The sequence below is a fragment of the Sinocyclocheilus rhinocerous genome, unplaced genomic scaffold, assembly GCF_001515625.1.
Source record: "Sinocyclocheilus rhinocerous isolate Xijiao unplaced genomic scaffold, SAMN03320098_v1.1 scaffold1319, whole genome shotgun sequence".
Taxonomy (NCBI): Eukaryota; Metazoa; Chordata; class Actinopteri; order Cypriniformes; family Cyprinidae; genus Sinocyclocheilus; species Sinocyclocheilus rhinocerous.
Window position 1 is genome coordinate 421,273 of NW_015650691.1, and position 16,729 is coordinate 438,001.

General features: G+C 36.0%; 1 protein-coding gene across 1 annotated transcript; it reads left to right on the plus strand.

Moving 5' to 3' along the window:
* The first annotated feature begins 501 nt into the window (after positions 1-501).
* Positions 502-14,128, plus strand: LOC107712130 (ras-like protein family member 10B). The gene is made up of 4 exons (XM_016517273.1): positions 502-570; positions 1,814-2,192; positions 5,038-5,162; positions 13,780-14,128. Exons 2-4 carry the CDS (start codon positions 1,905-1,907, stop codon positions 14,048-14,050), a joined length of 684 nt encoding a protein of 227 aa, XP_016372759.1. The 5' UTR covers positions 502-570; positions 1,814-1,904; the 3' UTR covers positions 14,051-14,128.
* The last annotated feature ends 2,601 nt before the right edge of the window (positions 14,129-16,729 follow it).

The window sequence follows — 16,729 nt, forward strand, 5'->3', positions numbered from 1 at the left end:
CCTTTTATCACTATACATGTTTATCTTTCTTCAGAAAAAAATATTAGCAAAATCAAAAATTTGTGCCGGGAAACTGAACAGTATTTATATCATTTTTTACCTCTGATGCACTGCAATGTCTGAACTGTCTGAACTGTCTTGAGCACGTCCTCGACACAGCCGGCCCGTGACGCGTCTTCTTCTTCTTCTTGCTTTACGGCGGATCACAGTACTTATAAGTGCATTACCGCCACCTATCTCTCAAATGGACCATTAATACTAGATAGAGTCCGATTGTTTTGTGTCTTTACACATCAATGTATCGTCACGAGCCGCAGGGTTTAATTTGGTTTTGTTTGTGTATGTTTTTTTTTTTACTCTCAAAGCCGTGATTCCCATTCACTTCCATTATAAGACTGACAGACTGCAACGGTTTGAGTTAAAAATCTTCGTTTGTGTTCTACTGAAGAAACAAAGTCACCTACATCTTGGATACCCTGGGGGTAAGCAGAAGAACTCGACGAGAAAGATCGCGCAGGTGTTCAGCAGCCCGAACCTCGCGAAGAATGCAACTTCTCACCTGCGCATAAGGTAAGTCACCGGAGCCGCACGCGATACGCTTGAACCGACAGTCTCCTGCTTCAAATCTAAAAATCTTTATGGGGAATGATAAAGTGATGGGGCATTTAGACAGGTATTTAGCGCTTATATATGTTGAGTAAATGAGCAAGTACATGACAAGTGCGTCTTTATTCTAACGGATGCAGAGAATACGTTACATAAGCATTGTGTCCATTATTATTGGTCTAATCACGCTATAGATTGACATTGAGAAGATTCATAGTAAACTATTGAATTAGCATCATTCATCCTGCCCCCTGCAGTAGCTCTATAAGAATAGCTCACACACATAAAGGTGCTGCTGCCTGTGTCGTTTGGTTATATGTGGCGTTTTCTATTAATATCTTTGCTCCATTTAAATCATCCCAACCCACTTTAAGTGCTTTATATCATGGGAACATTGTGACATATCATGCGATTAACAGACTATGATATATAAACAGATTACTGTAAATATGTACACTTATTGTCAAATATTTCTGCATAGGTCTCACAGGAGCTTTATTTTATTTTAATGCATTTTTATTATTAGTTTTTTATTAATATTATTTAAATGTTTATTTTTGTATTTTTCTTTACTTTTCCCTTGTATCTTATTTTGCTGTTTTAATATTTTGCTTTCTGAATTGTACAGTACTCAGCTGCTGTTTTAAATGTGCTATATAAAGAACAATTGAACTATTTTCTAGTAGATACATTAGTAGATACCAATAACTAGTAGATACCTATTAATTGATCATACATTTGAACTATTTTGGATAGATGTATGTGTCAGTTTATGTGGTGTCGAACTAAACTGCATCCACATCGAACAATAACGACACTATTTCCTTCTGCTTGTAGCTGAATTGAACTTGTTTATAATTGATAAACTTAACACAGTTATTGAACTGAACTGGGCTGTGTTTCCCAAAAGCATCGTAAGCCTAAGTTGAACGCAGCCCTGAACTAACTCTGAGCTATGACACTGTTGTCTTTGTAGAGCTGTTTTACAGGAGAACTTGGATTTGTCTCATATTTGATGTATTTCGTGTCACTGATTCTGTTTTTTTTTTCCTGTTATTACTGTAAAGCTGCTTCGAAATAATCTCTATTGTATAAATCAGTATATTACTAAAGGTGGTTTCAAATGATTCAAAATCCTGTTTTTATTTGAGTTGGACTCTTGATTGGCATTTTCATCTCTCTTCTATTCCACTTTTCTCTTTCTTAGAGGCTGCTGGCCTATGAATGGGACTGTGCTGTGGCCAACACTGCTTTCGGGACTTCAGTCAGGACTATGTGCTGCCCATGTGCCACTCTGAATGCACTGGCCAGCTGTTTGCGAGAGCAGGGAGGGTGGGGCGGCCCACCGGGGGCGAGGTGGAAACAGGGCAATGCCCCCTCCGTTCCGGATCGCGGTGCTGGGAGCTCAGGGGGTGGGCAAGACGGCCATTGTGCAGCGCTTTCTTCACGATGACTACAGTGAAGTGGCGGTGTCCAGTAAGACACGGCGGATGCATCTTTCTGCCGCAGTGCTCAATGGTCATGTGCATGACCTTCAGATCACAGATTATCCAGCCATCAGCAGCTTTCCTGTCAGCTCTCTACAGGTACAGTAACCAACATACCACAACCCTGGACAGAGTCTAATAATATGATTCTGACCTGACCCTCTGTCAGGACAAGGTTTATAACATTTGAGGTAACCAAACGAACCCACCCATAGGGAAGGGAAATCACTAATGAGATCTCCGCAGTTGAATTCTGAGAGAAAATGACCCTGTGTGTCTCTAGAATTGCAGAAATCTGTAAAAAGTGGTATTGTAGTTGTTACAGTAGGGATCTATTTCTACCTGTTCTGGCCTAAAAATGACTAATTCATTTTTTTATTTTTTTTATTAGGTTAAATAATGGCCATGGACTTGTCTTTTCCCCTGCATGTCATATGTGGGGCTTTGTACATTTTAGGGAAAACATCTAAGACATTTTTTACAGTGTGTGAAAAGATTGTCTACAGATCTAAATATCAACTCAAATATTTCACATCAGATATTTTGAAAATCATCTGTATGTGTGTCAACAGATAATAGTTATGATAGTTATTGATAGTTATGCAACTCTGTTATGCCTGTGTGAAAGTCACGTGTTCATATTCATTTACAGCAGGTATTGATTCAGATAACAATAGTGGCAATAAAATTCACTGTACAAATAGTATGTTGTAGAAACAGTTTTGCTCACACTTTTTTTTATGAAGTGTAATTGCTATCAAATGAGAATTCTTAATTTTTTAGCTGATTCTGATATGCAGTCTTGGACACTTATGTAAACTGTTAATTTTTTTTAAAGGCATAAAAACATGCAATGCAATGAAATGCTTCATTTAATCATATATCCATGCAAAACGGTCATTTTATAAAAATTGCATGGTTCATGCAAAATCTTCTAAGTCCTATGAGATATTCAGACGTAGCAACAGTGTCAGAGGGTGCGAAGGGCCAATTAAGCAGAATGTTTTCAGTATTTTGATATGGGCTCTGTACGTTTATGCTCACTGAGTGCTTTATTATAGTAGAATGGTTTATAATGAACCAGTAGCTTGAGAGCACATGGCTCTGTGTAACACTTGTGATTTCAGACAGCTCGAAAGGATAACAGAGCCACTTGAGCAGCAGTTCACTTTTCTTTCTCAGTGGTGTCATAATGATTCAGTAATTTAATTAGTGACAATGGGAAGAGACGATTCTTTCATAACTTTACATCTATAATTTTATTCCCAACTGGAGTTTCCTGTCAGAGAACTAGAAGCTTGGGCTATCATTAACTAAGTGATTTAGACAACTGTTTTTCTTGCTTCAATTGCAAAAGCTAGCATTTCTCCTCAAACCATGTCCATTATAACCACAGTAACAGACTTCTACTAAAACATATCATTTGTTTGTAAATTGCTGAATGTGCCTTCAGTGTGCCCTCTATCTTCACATTCTATCTTTGTCTCATGTATCTTCAGTACGTTTATACTGAGTGCTTTATTATAGTAGAATGGTTTATAATGAACCAGTAGCTTGAGAGCACATGGCTCTGTGTAACACTTGTGATTTCAGACAGCTCGAAAGGATAAAAGAGCCACTTGAGCAGCAGTTCACTTTTCTTTCTCAGTGGTGTCATAATGATTCAGTGATTTAATTAGTGACAATGGGAAGAGACGATTCTTTCATAACTTTACATCTATAATTTTATTCCCAACTGGAGTTTCCTGTCAGAGAACTAGAAGCTTGGGCTATCATTAACTAAGTGATTTAGACAACTGTTTAAACCATGTCCATTATAACCACAGTAACAGACTTCTACTAAAACATATCATTTGTTTGTAAATTGCTGAATGTGCCTTCAGTGTGCCCTCTATCTTCACATTCTATCTTTGTCTCATGTATCTTCACATGGCCGATATACACAAATAGATGGGGAGAATAAGAATAGGGTGCTCATCCTCTATCCTGTTTTTACATGTATTACCTGTTTTACACTCCTATCTCCTTGAGTTTTAACTTATTTCCACAAGCAAATCAGTTGTAAACTAGCACATATTAATCAGTTCAGGTTTAAAGGTTCTGAATGAATCATCTGAACGTGAGTAATTTGAATCTCATAATGTTATGAATGCTTAGTGTTATTAGTTGATACTTGTATTAACCCTGTAAAGCCTATTCTAATTTTAACAGTTTATTGAAGCTTTAGACACCACATTTTAAAAAAATTATATTAATATGTTTTTGGGTATCATATCTGATAAATCAGGCTTTTATATATTTGATACAGGAGACTATGGAGCTCATACTTGAGGAGGAAAAAAAAACTCAATTTTATTCAGAGGCCCAAACTGAGCAGAAATAGACAATTTGGTGCAGTTGCTGATATTTATATGAAATTCTGATATCTTGCAATGTAAAATAATGAGAAATTTAGTAAACAGAACATTATAGCAAACTACTTAAAATCCATATAAATACCCAATAATATGTTGTAATAAGATGATATTTAAATGCTCAAAGCTCTGTAGTTTTTTATTAAAACGTATAATGCAATAAAACACAATGATGATTGAGAGATAAATAAATGTTCCTTAAAAGCCTCATGTATCATATTTGATACTTAAATTTTAACATGTTTTCTAAAAGAAAAATGTATGGATTATCAAGTTGCTTTAGTCTAAATAAGTTGATTAAGTAGATTTAGCAGTGGATTTAATTATATGAATGAACTATATGAGTATGAAATATACTATTAATCAGACAACAGAAGGCATGTAGTACATTGTGTATAATAGGTTTGATCATGTTGATAGAGGACTTAGACATTTGTGTATGAAATATGATACAGTATAGGCCAAGGTTAACTGAAGTTTGGATTTGTTTCCCATGATCAGGATGTTGTGTTGCTTCTGTGTCTATGCAGGAATGGTCAGATGTTTGCTGTCGAGGCATTCGGAGCGCTCATGTCTATGTTCTGGTTTATGACATCTGCTGTTTCGACAGCTTTGAGTATGTCAAGACCATGCGGCAGCAGATCTTAGAGAACAGGTACGTGATGCGAATATAGTCTCATTTTATTCCTTCACACCTTTATATCTTTGCACCCTTCTCTCTTCCTACTGCGCTTTATCTGCTTCCGCCTCTGTTTTTGTCTATTCCCTGCTTTTTTCTGTGCTGCTTTATCTCCCTTATGTTTCCCAACCCTTCTTTTCTTTTTTTCCCCCAATGTTTGATGCTTGCTGTAATTACACTCAAAAGGCGAGACCCTTCTGTAATCATGGGCTGCCAGCACACTGGGTCGTTTCTTCATCATTTGGATCCAAATCAAAACAGAAATGCCTTCCCTTCTCTGCTGATTGCAAAGGGCATGTAATGTCATCATCAAAAGCCAATTCAAAAGCCTCCGAGACTTTTTGCTTTGTACCAGAGTAGGTTTGATGATGATGATGATGCCTACTTGTAATTGTTTTGGCTGTGTACTAATGCGTGTTTGATATCTCTTTGATATCATTTACTGTTTGACTTGATATCCATATGTCAACACTTTTGACGAGGTGCTGCTTTAATTCATCATCACATTAATGTGAACAAACACCTTTTTTCTTGCTCTGATTAAATAAGTTGGTGTTTTATAGTCAATAACATACATATCTGAGCATCCCTTGCACTTGACATGTGAGACTAATTTGTTACACAGTGTCTTGGACCATCCACTACCAAATAGTGTGATTGTACAAGTAAAATAAACTAATACAATTCAAGAAACCATATTAATAGGCAGTATTTTTATTTAGTTAAAATATATAAAACATCATTAAAACAAGCTAAATGTTTTATAATATATATTTATATTGTCACAAACTGTAAATTATTATTGCACAGCTCTATTTATAAAATGAGATATTATAACTTTATCCGCATACATACAGCACACTCAAATAAAGTGATCTAGCAATTCGCAACTGCCTGATATTTTTTAATTTATCACAGAATGCAACTCTATTACCACCCAGCTCTTTATATAAAGTTGGATTTATAAGTACATCCAACTTTATCAACATTCATCGTATAGATAAGACGATATGTACTAACTGCTTGATTGCTTGTATCACCGCAATATAATAATATAATATAATATAATTTGACTTGTTTTCAGAGAATAGATCTACGTACACAGTTAGGGTTTGTGAGATTTATGCTTAAAGATTAGAGAAATCTTTTTTAAATAACAGGTAAAATAACAAAAAATATTTCTGAGGTGTATAAATTTGAATTGCTAAAGAGAGAACAAATTGGTTTGCAGAAAGAGGATAGGATCCGAGATGCCCTATGTATCAGAGTAACACACACAGTGACAGTGATGTTTCATCATTATTTAAATTCAGCTCAGTCACCGATTGGCTTAAACGGTCAGTGTGGGCGTCCGCGGTGAGCCTGTCACTCAGAGGCAGATTTATCGTAATCAATGGCGTCAGCTGTCATGCTTCGCTTGCGTCAAGGCCTGGGCTGTGAGGCAGGCGGTTCCGGTGACAAACATTCATGTTTTATTGATCCAGGCAGAACACAATTAAGTCACCTTGGCCTGACACTGCCTCACAGCCTCTGCTGTAAAATACGCAGAGGATGGGCTGGTTCGATTCACTGATCTGATCTGCTAATACCCAACAGAAGTGAGTGCGCGGGCTGTCAATCGTCCCTGTGATAAGACAGACCCTGTTAGTGTGAGGAATTCAAAGAAAGACAGTTAATTAATCTTTGGTGAAACAATAGCCATTGTCCTCATCTCAGAGAAAGTTTTGTATTGAGCTCTGTTAACGTTTCTTATGGGTCCATGTACAGTAGCTGTCCAACATGTACAATAACTGACAGCATTTTAAGGCATTGTAGGCATGTTATAATGACCTTGAAGACTGTTTCAAAAGCTGGGCAGCAACATTTTGTTGTCTTCTTAAGTTACCATCTTTTCATTCTTTTTTGAACCTGTCAGTCCTGTGTCTTGTGTTTTGTTCCCCACGTGTTCCATGACCCAGTTTTCCCTCTTGTTTGATTGTGTTATTTTGTCCAGGTGTGTGTCATTAATTTTCTTCATTTGCTCCAGTATTTAAAGTGTAGCTTGCCCTGTCTTCCTTCGTCCGGTATTGAATGTCTTCTGGTCTATGTATGTTCCTCCATGCTACGTGTGTTCCTGTCTGCCCTGTGTTACACCACCTGTGGATGATTAAAGACTGTGTTACTGAGAATTATCCTGCGTCTCCGCGTTCTCGTTGCCCCTCGCTCCAGCACAGTAGCAGATCGTGACAGAACCAGTCTGACCATTCTCCTCTGACCTCTGGCATCAGCAAGGCATTTTGCCCACATTACTGCTACTAACTACATTTACATTTAGTCATTTAGCAGACGCTTTTATCCAAAGCCACTTACAAATGAGGACAATGGAAGCAATCAAAATCAACAAAAGAGCAATGATATGCAAGTGTTATAACAAGTCTCAGTTAGCTTAACGCAGTACACATAGCCAGGTTTTTTTAACTAGATATTTTCTATTTTTTGGACCATTCTCTGTAAACCCAGGAGATGGTTGTTGTGCATGAAAATTCCAGCCGATGAGCAGTTTCTGAAATACTCAGACCAGCCCGTCTGGCATCAACTGATGCCAAGTTCAGAGTAATTTAAATCACCTTCCTTCCCCATTCTGATGCTTGGGTTGAACTTCAGCAGACCGTCTTGATCATGTCTACAGTCCTAAATGCATTTAATTGCTGGCAGTGTGTTTGGCTTATTAGACATTTGTGTTAACAAGCAGTTGAACAGTGTTGATACAGGAGTGTATAGAGAGAGAGAGAGAGAGATGGTAATAAATTAACAGCAGTTTATTTATTTCCTTTTTTTATAAGGCTGAGAACAAGTTGACATGTGGCTTTTACAGTAGCACATATCATCACTTAACAATCACGATAAATATGTCTTGAAAGGTTTATTATAAGTTATTGCTATTATTTTCTCTATGAAGAAAATGAATGTTTTTATTTTCATAATCATTGTGGTGCTGCTGTGATTAATGTGTTGTGGCTGTACAACTTCACTGAAGGAGCATTATTTGGTGTGTGGAGTTTCTGCTTATGTAGAGCATCTCTAATTAGACGCCTATGGGATTCTGTTAAGGTTAGGACATAGACAGGCGGTTTTGGAACAGACCCTTTGAGTTTGTAAGTCCCCAATGGCAGTTAATGTTATAGTCCTTGCCTTTCAGTCAGATCATGTCAGTGAAGGATGAATTGATGTACGCTGCACAGCAATCCAGACTGACAGTCAAACCAGCTAAATTTGAATGACTAAATGAATGAATCAAAGACTAGATTGAGTTAGTGAATGAATGAAGAATGAATGCGGTAATAAATGAATTCTGTTGCAGAGGGACTCTGCTGTGTTTGAGGATGAATTGAGTGTGTCAGAGGCCAGAGAACAGAGCTGTCTGTCACAGACAATGACTGATGGACAATGCTGGTGGTTCCTGTCAATTCAAGACCCAGAGTCACCCGGTGACTGACAGCATGAGGTCTAGAGAGGTTTGGGGCTAATTGTGTTTACGATCCAATCTTCTTATCAGTACACGGACACACATCAGGCACATTTTCCGAGGTCAGCTTTGAATGACTCTGAAGTTCTGTTATGAATCCACTTCTTTGGACACCCAGAGCTGTAGCTGTTGGTTTGCCGTTTTTTCCATAGAAGAGATCTATTTTTAGCTTTCCTGCCCAGTTTATATCAGTCCGGTGCAGCTCTGTGGAAAGCCTCTGTGAAGTGAAACAATTGGAAATCTATTTGTCTTTTTTCAGAGCTGTCAGAGGCACAGGTCATCTCAAACAGAGATAAGCGAGGAGACATGAGCTGCTCTCTGGGATCTCTGCTCTCTGTTGGAGACAGGACGAGAGGCCGATAGAGCAGCCCAGCTCCCTGTACAAATGACGGCTTCACTGCCTGACAGCTTGTCACTGGAGCAGTCTGCACACGTAATACTTGCAGGAGGCTGCTTATAGTCACCGATGAGCTAAAGATCCTGTCTCAGACCAATTTCGCTGTAATTGGCATGCCATTTAATAAATTAAATTTGACTGGCTTTTTTATTTTTGCTTGTATTTCAAAACTGAACCAATGGTTTTCATATAAATGTAAGATTTAGTTTACTTTTATTTTAAATTTTTATTTATATAATTTAAGCAGGTTATATTAATTTTCAGACAAAATGTATCCGGTAAAATAACCCAATAAAGCCCTACTGTATCATATTTGATACAAAAAATTTCGAAGGCCTCTGAATTATCAACATAATCAAAACATAATCAAAATCAAAACATAATCAAAACATGCCTTCTGTCATCTGATAGATAAATTCATAATGTTTTATCAAGTAAAAGGCCTCAGTGTCATTCTAAAAATGTCCACCCTCAAGTTGTAGTACTCATGTCTTTTTACTGTGAAATCTGTTTTTCATAAAGTAAACATAAGAATAACTTTTATATTGTTCAAGATGAACTTTTACTGGACTGAATCAACTTAGGTTTACTTGATTGTCCAAACATGATTTTTTTTTTTTTGAAAAACTGATGATTGTCCAAACTTTTTTGTAAAATTGAGAAATATTTATTTGTACATCTCTCAATCATTGCAAGCTATCATAAAGAATTTCTTCTTACTTTTTGGCCAAGCAAATATCAGAAACTGGACCAACTATATCATATTTTTGCTCAGTTTGGTGCTTTGAATAAAATTGAAGTGTTTTTCCCCTCCTCAAGTGTGTGCTCCATATTCTCCTTTATCATACTAGGCTATATGACCCATAAAAGCCTGATATATCAAATATGATACTCAATAAAAACCCATATGCAAACTTTTTTTTTTTAAAGATTTTTGTTTTATATTTTGTCTAAAGTTTCAAAAACCAGTTGTATTTCAAAATATAAAATTTTTAACATATTTCATATGTCAGGCTTTACAGAGTAAAAATTTTTCTCCACCAGTGAAAATAGTTCCATAAGAATCTAAATACATATATACATAAATAAATACATAAAAACAAAAAATATTCTTGAAAATATAAATATTTATAATAAATATTTTAATGTTCTGTTTAAGGACCTACAGAGAGTCAGGAAATGTATGCCAGGGGATATGAATTTGTAAAATTATTTGTGTGTGAAGTGTGCAACAGTAGTATATACCAAATAACATAGCAAATGTCAATGTTTATTAATCTTTTTGAAAAACAAAGTCTGGACAACCTTTATTATATATCCAAATGATGCCTGTACATTTAGAATATAATGGAGATGTGTTTGGATTATAATTAGACATACAGGAGTATGTCAGTAAAATCTAATGTAATAATTTAAAATGTCTATTTTTTAAAACTTTGTTCACCCAAAAATGGAAATTCTGTCATTATTTACTCTCTCTAATGTCATTCCTGACCTGCATGACTTTATTTCTTCTGCCCATGCTATGAAAGTTGATGGGGTCCAGTGTTGTTAGGACTATAGTGTTAGTCAAAATATCTTCTTTGAATATCTTCTTTATAAAAAAAGGAACTAAAGAAAGGCTTGGAATGACATAAGTATAAGCAAATGATGACTGATGAATTTCTGTGCTTTTTCTGTGCATTCAGTGCATTCACTTTTTCTTTAACACTGAACCCAAGATGCTGTTCCCATGCACAATGACATCAAATTATTATATGTATTATGCACAGGCAAATGCATAGATGTATACTGTACACAGAGAGTTGCATAAATATCTGAAATTGAGCCCAAAGGGCTGTGGGTGTGATGAATCTTTAGTCACCTGAAAATTAATGTAGATTTCAATGGAGAAGTCGTGTAATCCTAAGCCATCAAATGACTAGTTGTGTCCTTGTATCATTTACACCTTTCAAAGCCCATTAACAAATATTTTCTAATATTTCAGTGTTGTGATGCAAGATCATCGCTTGCATCTGTGAAGTAACCACAGAGACAACAATTTGCCTAATTTCTCTCCATACAAGCAATATGTGATATAAAACATTCACAAAATACTATAGATTTTGAAAAAAAAAAAAAAAGTAAAATGACATGCAAGATCCTGAAACAAACAGTTTAGGCATATTTAATAATATTTTTCACATCTTTCCTGCTGAAGCTGAAGTGTGATACACAAGCTTTAGTTTTAGGTTCATCTTCAAGGTAACGGCAATACAGTTTGATTTGAAAAAGTCTTTCAGTGTGATAACGGTACCGAGGTTTTTCCTAGAAAGTTGAAAAGAAGTGCTTTCGTCTACACGAATGCTGCTGTTCTGTATGTTGCCATGGATTTACACTAATATGCATCTTGATGCATGATATGCCACTTTATTCTGAAAGCATCCAGAATAGATGGATGCAAAGAGCGCTTCAGACAACACTGATATAGAGGTTGTTGGATTTGGCCCAGACCACATTAACTGTATCAGTCTGATTAAATTGCAGACCAAATTGATTCTCTTGATGAAGACATTCCACTTCATCAGATGCTTTACAGACACAAAAACATACGATCACAGCAGGACCTTTATAAAATATGCTATATTCAAATTTTATTAGAACCACATTTTATGAGCTGGAAAAACAGATAATGTAGTAAAATCTGTGTTGCCAAAATGAGAAACCCTTAGTTTGTTGCCTTTTTCAAACTAAACATCTGTTTTTGTTGTTGTTTTGTTTTATGTATTTATTTATTTTTTGCATGTCCGTAACAGAATGCTTTTGCAGAAAGACCAAGAGTCATGAGGCACAATGTCTGTTATATTTTCCATATATGTTTTATTTAGTATTATATTAAAAAAGAATTCAGATAAATTTCTTATTATTCGCCGATACATGGCTGAAATTAAAATATTATGCTATTTTTTTAGTACATAATACTGTCATTTTAAATGCTGCACATAAATGTAAACATAACATTATTGTGTAGCTACTGTATGAAGTTGGATATTAATTTTGATATTTGCTAAAGATTAAGCAGTGCAATAAAATTATTAGCGTTTTTAATGATTAAGATGACTGCAATGATAATCTAACTTATTCTTACTTTTACTCTTTAAATGTAAAGAGTAGATGGAATGAGCATGAACAATTTTTTAAAAAAATCCAGAATTGTCTGATACTAATAAATAAAAAAATTATTAGACAAAATGGTAATATTATATTGTGCATCCCTAGTTCTTTTTATTAAATTCCACTAGGGAACAAAAACATTTTAGCATTAGCCCTTCCTGTGTGTTAATTTCAACATATCTTCTAACGTCAAATAGTGAACTAGCAATTCAAAGACTTTTTTTTTTAAACAAACAACTAACATCACAGAAATACGTAAGGATGACCTGACATATGAATGTGGAATTCACTTTTAAATGCAGCTCTCCCAAAAATTAGAATTCTGTCATCATTACCAAAGCGTTTTTCCCCGAGGCTAGCATATTTTTTCAATTGTTTTCAGTGGGAGCGCTGCATTTTTTTTAAATGCCATGTCTTTTCAAGCTGAGTGCCGGGCGAACAATAGTGTGTTCAGTATTAGGATTTTTCAGTGTACTAATTTTGGCATTTAGGCATTTTATTACATATTTGTATGAATTATAGGTTTGTTAAGTCATTTTAAGAGAAATAACAACATTATGTGCAAACAAATTGCAATGAGGTGGTTGTTTTGCAACAAGGTGGACACAGTTCTGTTATTAAAAGTAGACCTGCTGGTAAAGAAGTGACAGGTACAAGAAAAAAGGGAGAGACAGAGATATTGGAGAAAATGAAAAGGAAAAGGGAAGTGATGGTGCAGTTCAAGAGAGAACCTTTTACTATTTTCCACGGCCCCGACTAAAGATTTAGACCTTTTTATGTGATGGTCATACAAATAGGCTAATAGGGTTGTCCGTGTTTCAGAATTTGTTGTGAGTGTATGGAATGGCCTGGATGAGTGTGAGATTTCCCGGCCTGAAATTTTGTCCCAGTCCACCCCTGGTTAATATTTCTTGTCTCTCCGAGTATTCATGTCTGTACCAGATGGGATTCCCGAACTACTACGAATATTGATATGAAAAATAATGCTTGCGATATTTAATTCAAGATGCGTCTGCCACATTACTTCTGCCTATATTCAGTATCAAAGCGTCTGACAGCTATGCGTTTTCAGCAGAGCACCTGGCGTTTTCATCTGGCTTAAAACGCTTTTGTGAACACACGGCCTAACTCACTTTCATGTTGTTCCAGACCCGTATGACTTGCTTTATTCCATAGAATAAAAAAGAAGATATTTTGTGAAACATTTCAGTGCTTTTTGTCCATAAAATAGAAGTCAGTGGTCAACAAAACTGTTTGGTTACCATCATTCATCAAAATATCTTCTTTTATGTTCCACAGGAGAAAGAAAGTCATACAGGTTTGAAACAACATGAGTAAAGTCGAGTGAGTAAACTATACTATAAAAAAATTTTTTTCTATTGACATTTTGGTTCCATAAAGAACCTTTAACATCCATAACAACATACTGAAAGTTTTTTTTCTGTGGTGTCTGTGGAATATAATTAGATTTGAGCCATCTTTATATTTAGAATTGTTTTTGCTTTCTATATTTATAGCATGTGTGTATCTTTCCACAGAGTCATGGGCTCTGGAGAGACGCCCATTCTGATTGTCGGCAACAAGCGTGATCTGCAGCGAGGTCGCGTCATCCCTCGACACAGCGTATCTGACTTAGTCCGAAAGAGCTGGAAGTGTGGATATGTGGAGTGCTCTGCCAAGTTCAACTGGCACATTTTACTGTTGTTCGGAGAGGCTCTCCGCAGCGTGGGTTGTGCCCGCTGCAAGCACGTCCATGCCACCATCCGTTTCCAGCGGGCGCTCAGGAGAGAGAGATGCGTCCTAATGTGAGCTCGCTGTTTCTCTTCTACAGAGCTCATTCTAAAGCGGTTTATGGCTATGGACACTCTATTATTGTGTGGGCAGCTGGAAGAGCTGTGATAAGCCTCATGCCAAGGAACTTAACATTTGGGATTCTAACTATGGACAGAGCAATGTGGTCTTATAACAGGAAGTCCCTGTTGCTTCATTACTTAAGCCTTCAAACTGATGTCTCCGCTTTTGGCCTGGAAGAACACAACCAACATCTCTGCCTCTTATCTTAGAAATCCAAACTGCCAAAAGGCTGGTGGAAGACAACTAAATTCAGCTTTAATATTACGTTAATACACTTGCTTACGTTCAGGCCAGGACAGCACATAGACGCTCCTCTATGCTTATGAGCTTAAGGATCTTCCAGTTCCTGCAAGCAGAAGTGTTTCCCAGCTCAGGTGCCATATGCAGGCACTGATTCGGCAATACACCACACAACACAATTTATACAAAGAATCTATGTTCTATGGATACTTCTGTGTTTTTAAAGGGGTAGTTCACTAACAAATGGCATAATTTACTCACCTCTGTGTTGTTCTAAACCCGTCTGACTCTCTGTCATTTGTGGAACACAAAAAGAGAAATTTTAATAATGTACTTGTCGCTCTTTTCCATGTAGTTACATACAATGGGGAGCTTTCAAGCTTCATAAGGGATGCAAAAAACAAAAAAGATCCATACTGCTCCAATACCATACAATAGCTTTATATAGGAATTTTATGGGAATTCACCAAAAATCTTCCTCTTCAGTGAGCTGGAGGAGCTGTGATAACCCTCTGCTGCAATCAGGAGTTGAGCTGAGTTGAACTCGAACCAGGGGCCTCAATAAAATAAAATGTTGCATAGAAATTGTCCTACATTTGATCATACGATCATTTCTCAAATGTGCATACGTGTGATTCGGAGAATGAACGCACAAAAAACGCTTACGCTTCTCTTTCAGATGTTAAATTTATAAATCGCAAATTATATTGAAATTGTGCGCAGCTGAATGGTTTCAGATTTCAACTTGTAAACGCAGCCTAATTAATGTCATTAACATATAATAAGCAGCAGTCTACGTCCAAATCCTTTACTTGAGAATGACGATCGACAAGAATTTCTTACATTTCTACTCAGACACTGAAAAGTGCATATATCTGCTTGGACACTGACATGGGAGTAATCACTTTTCCACAGACCCGTTTTTATAGATCTGAAAGTTGGTGTGGATTTTAGCGTACACACCCTCTAAAAACAGTTTTGTGAATCTGATCAACTTATTCATTGAAAAGATCTAATAAAGGTTCATTCATAATTTGGACATAGCTACTTCCAAGAGCTTGGGCATTGGGTAGATGTAAAGTTTTTCAGTGAATAACAACTTGAATTTCAGTCTGTTTGTGATACAAAGCTCTTGAATGGCTTTATAAGACTTGCAATATAGTGCAGTACAGTATTATTTAAGCATTATTTTTATACTATTATAATATTCATTAATATTTTGAATTAGCTTTTATTTTTATATTTTCAGTGTTTATTTTATTTGTCATTTTTATTAGTCATTATATATATATATATATATATATATGGGTGCACCGATACTGGTATCGGGCCCGATACTGAGCTCTTGTACTCGTACTCGTTAAAATGCCCCGATACCAAATACTGATATATATAAATAGCTTCTATATAGATTTATTTTATTTATAATTAATTTTTTTCTATGTAATTTAAATTTAATTTTTATTCTAGTTTTGGGTTTAGTACTTCAAAATAAACTTGTTTCAGTTTGCTGCCTAGGCAACATTTCACATTTTTGAAGCTTTTGATTTTTTATCTAATATTCATATTTTATTTCAGCTCTATTTCAATTACTGAAAACAAAATTAGTTTTAGTTAACACTGGTGCATAAGTCAATCACTTTTGTGGTGCTTTTGCATCCCTTTTGATGCATGAAAACTTTAGTCTTCATTCATTGCAATTGCATGGAATAGTGACTAGAAAAGAATTAAACATTCTTTTGAAAGTCATGAGGATGAGTAAATAATGACAGATTTTGAACTATTGCTTTAGGGTATGACTTGATACTGTGTCTTATCCCAATGTAAGTTTTGCAAAGGTATGAGAATTTGCCCCACTTTGAAATGGTGCAGACATATTAAATCACAAAGGAAAGAGGGAAATATCATTTCAATGTAAATGTATTCTAAATGTATGCTCTTACATTGTGAAACCCACTGTGTCACGCAGAGGCTTGGACGATGTTTGTGTGCGGCAAGAAAGAAACTAAAAATATACCCTACTTTAACTCACCACATCTCTGGTGCACATACAGACCAGCTTCTGCTACACACCCCTAGTCCGATCAAATATATGTTCAATACAAATGTCTACATGTAAAGAGCACATTATTCAATAAATGGACACTGGACACAGAAAAAGCATCCTCGTCTGTGTGATGTATGAGTACTAAATCAATACCAGTATCAGTATCTGTTCTTCAGAGGTAATGTATCTGCCCTGCTGTTTATGCAATGCACTACACATACACAGTAATAACAAAGTGTGATTCACAGCATGTACTATTTAAATCAGAGAGGCAGTGCGTAATATTGTGGCTCACTGAGGAACAACTGGTGCTGGTGAAGCTTACTAATGTTCATTAATCCTTAAAT

Coding starts and splice junctions, on each gene's coding strand:
- LOC107712130 (XM_016517273.1), top strand. CDS start 1,905: ATGCACTGGCCAGCTGTTTGCGAGAGCAGGGAGGGTGGGGCGGCCCAC. Junction 2,193..5,037: donor TTCCTGTCAGCTCTCTACAG/GTACAGTAACCA, acceptor GTGTCTATGCAG/GAATGGTCAGATGTTTGCTG. Junction 5,163..13,779: donor CAGCAGATCTTAGAGAACAG/GTACGTGATGCG, acceptor ATCTTTCCACAG/AGTCATGGGCTCTGGAGAGA.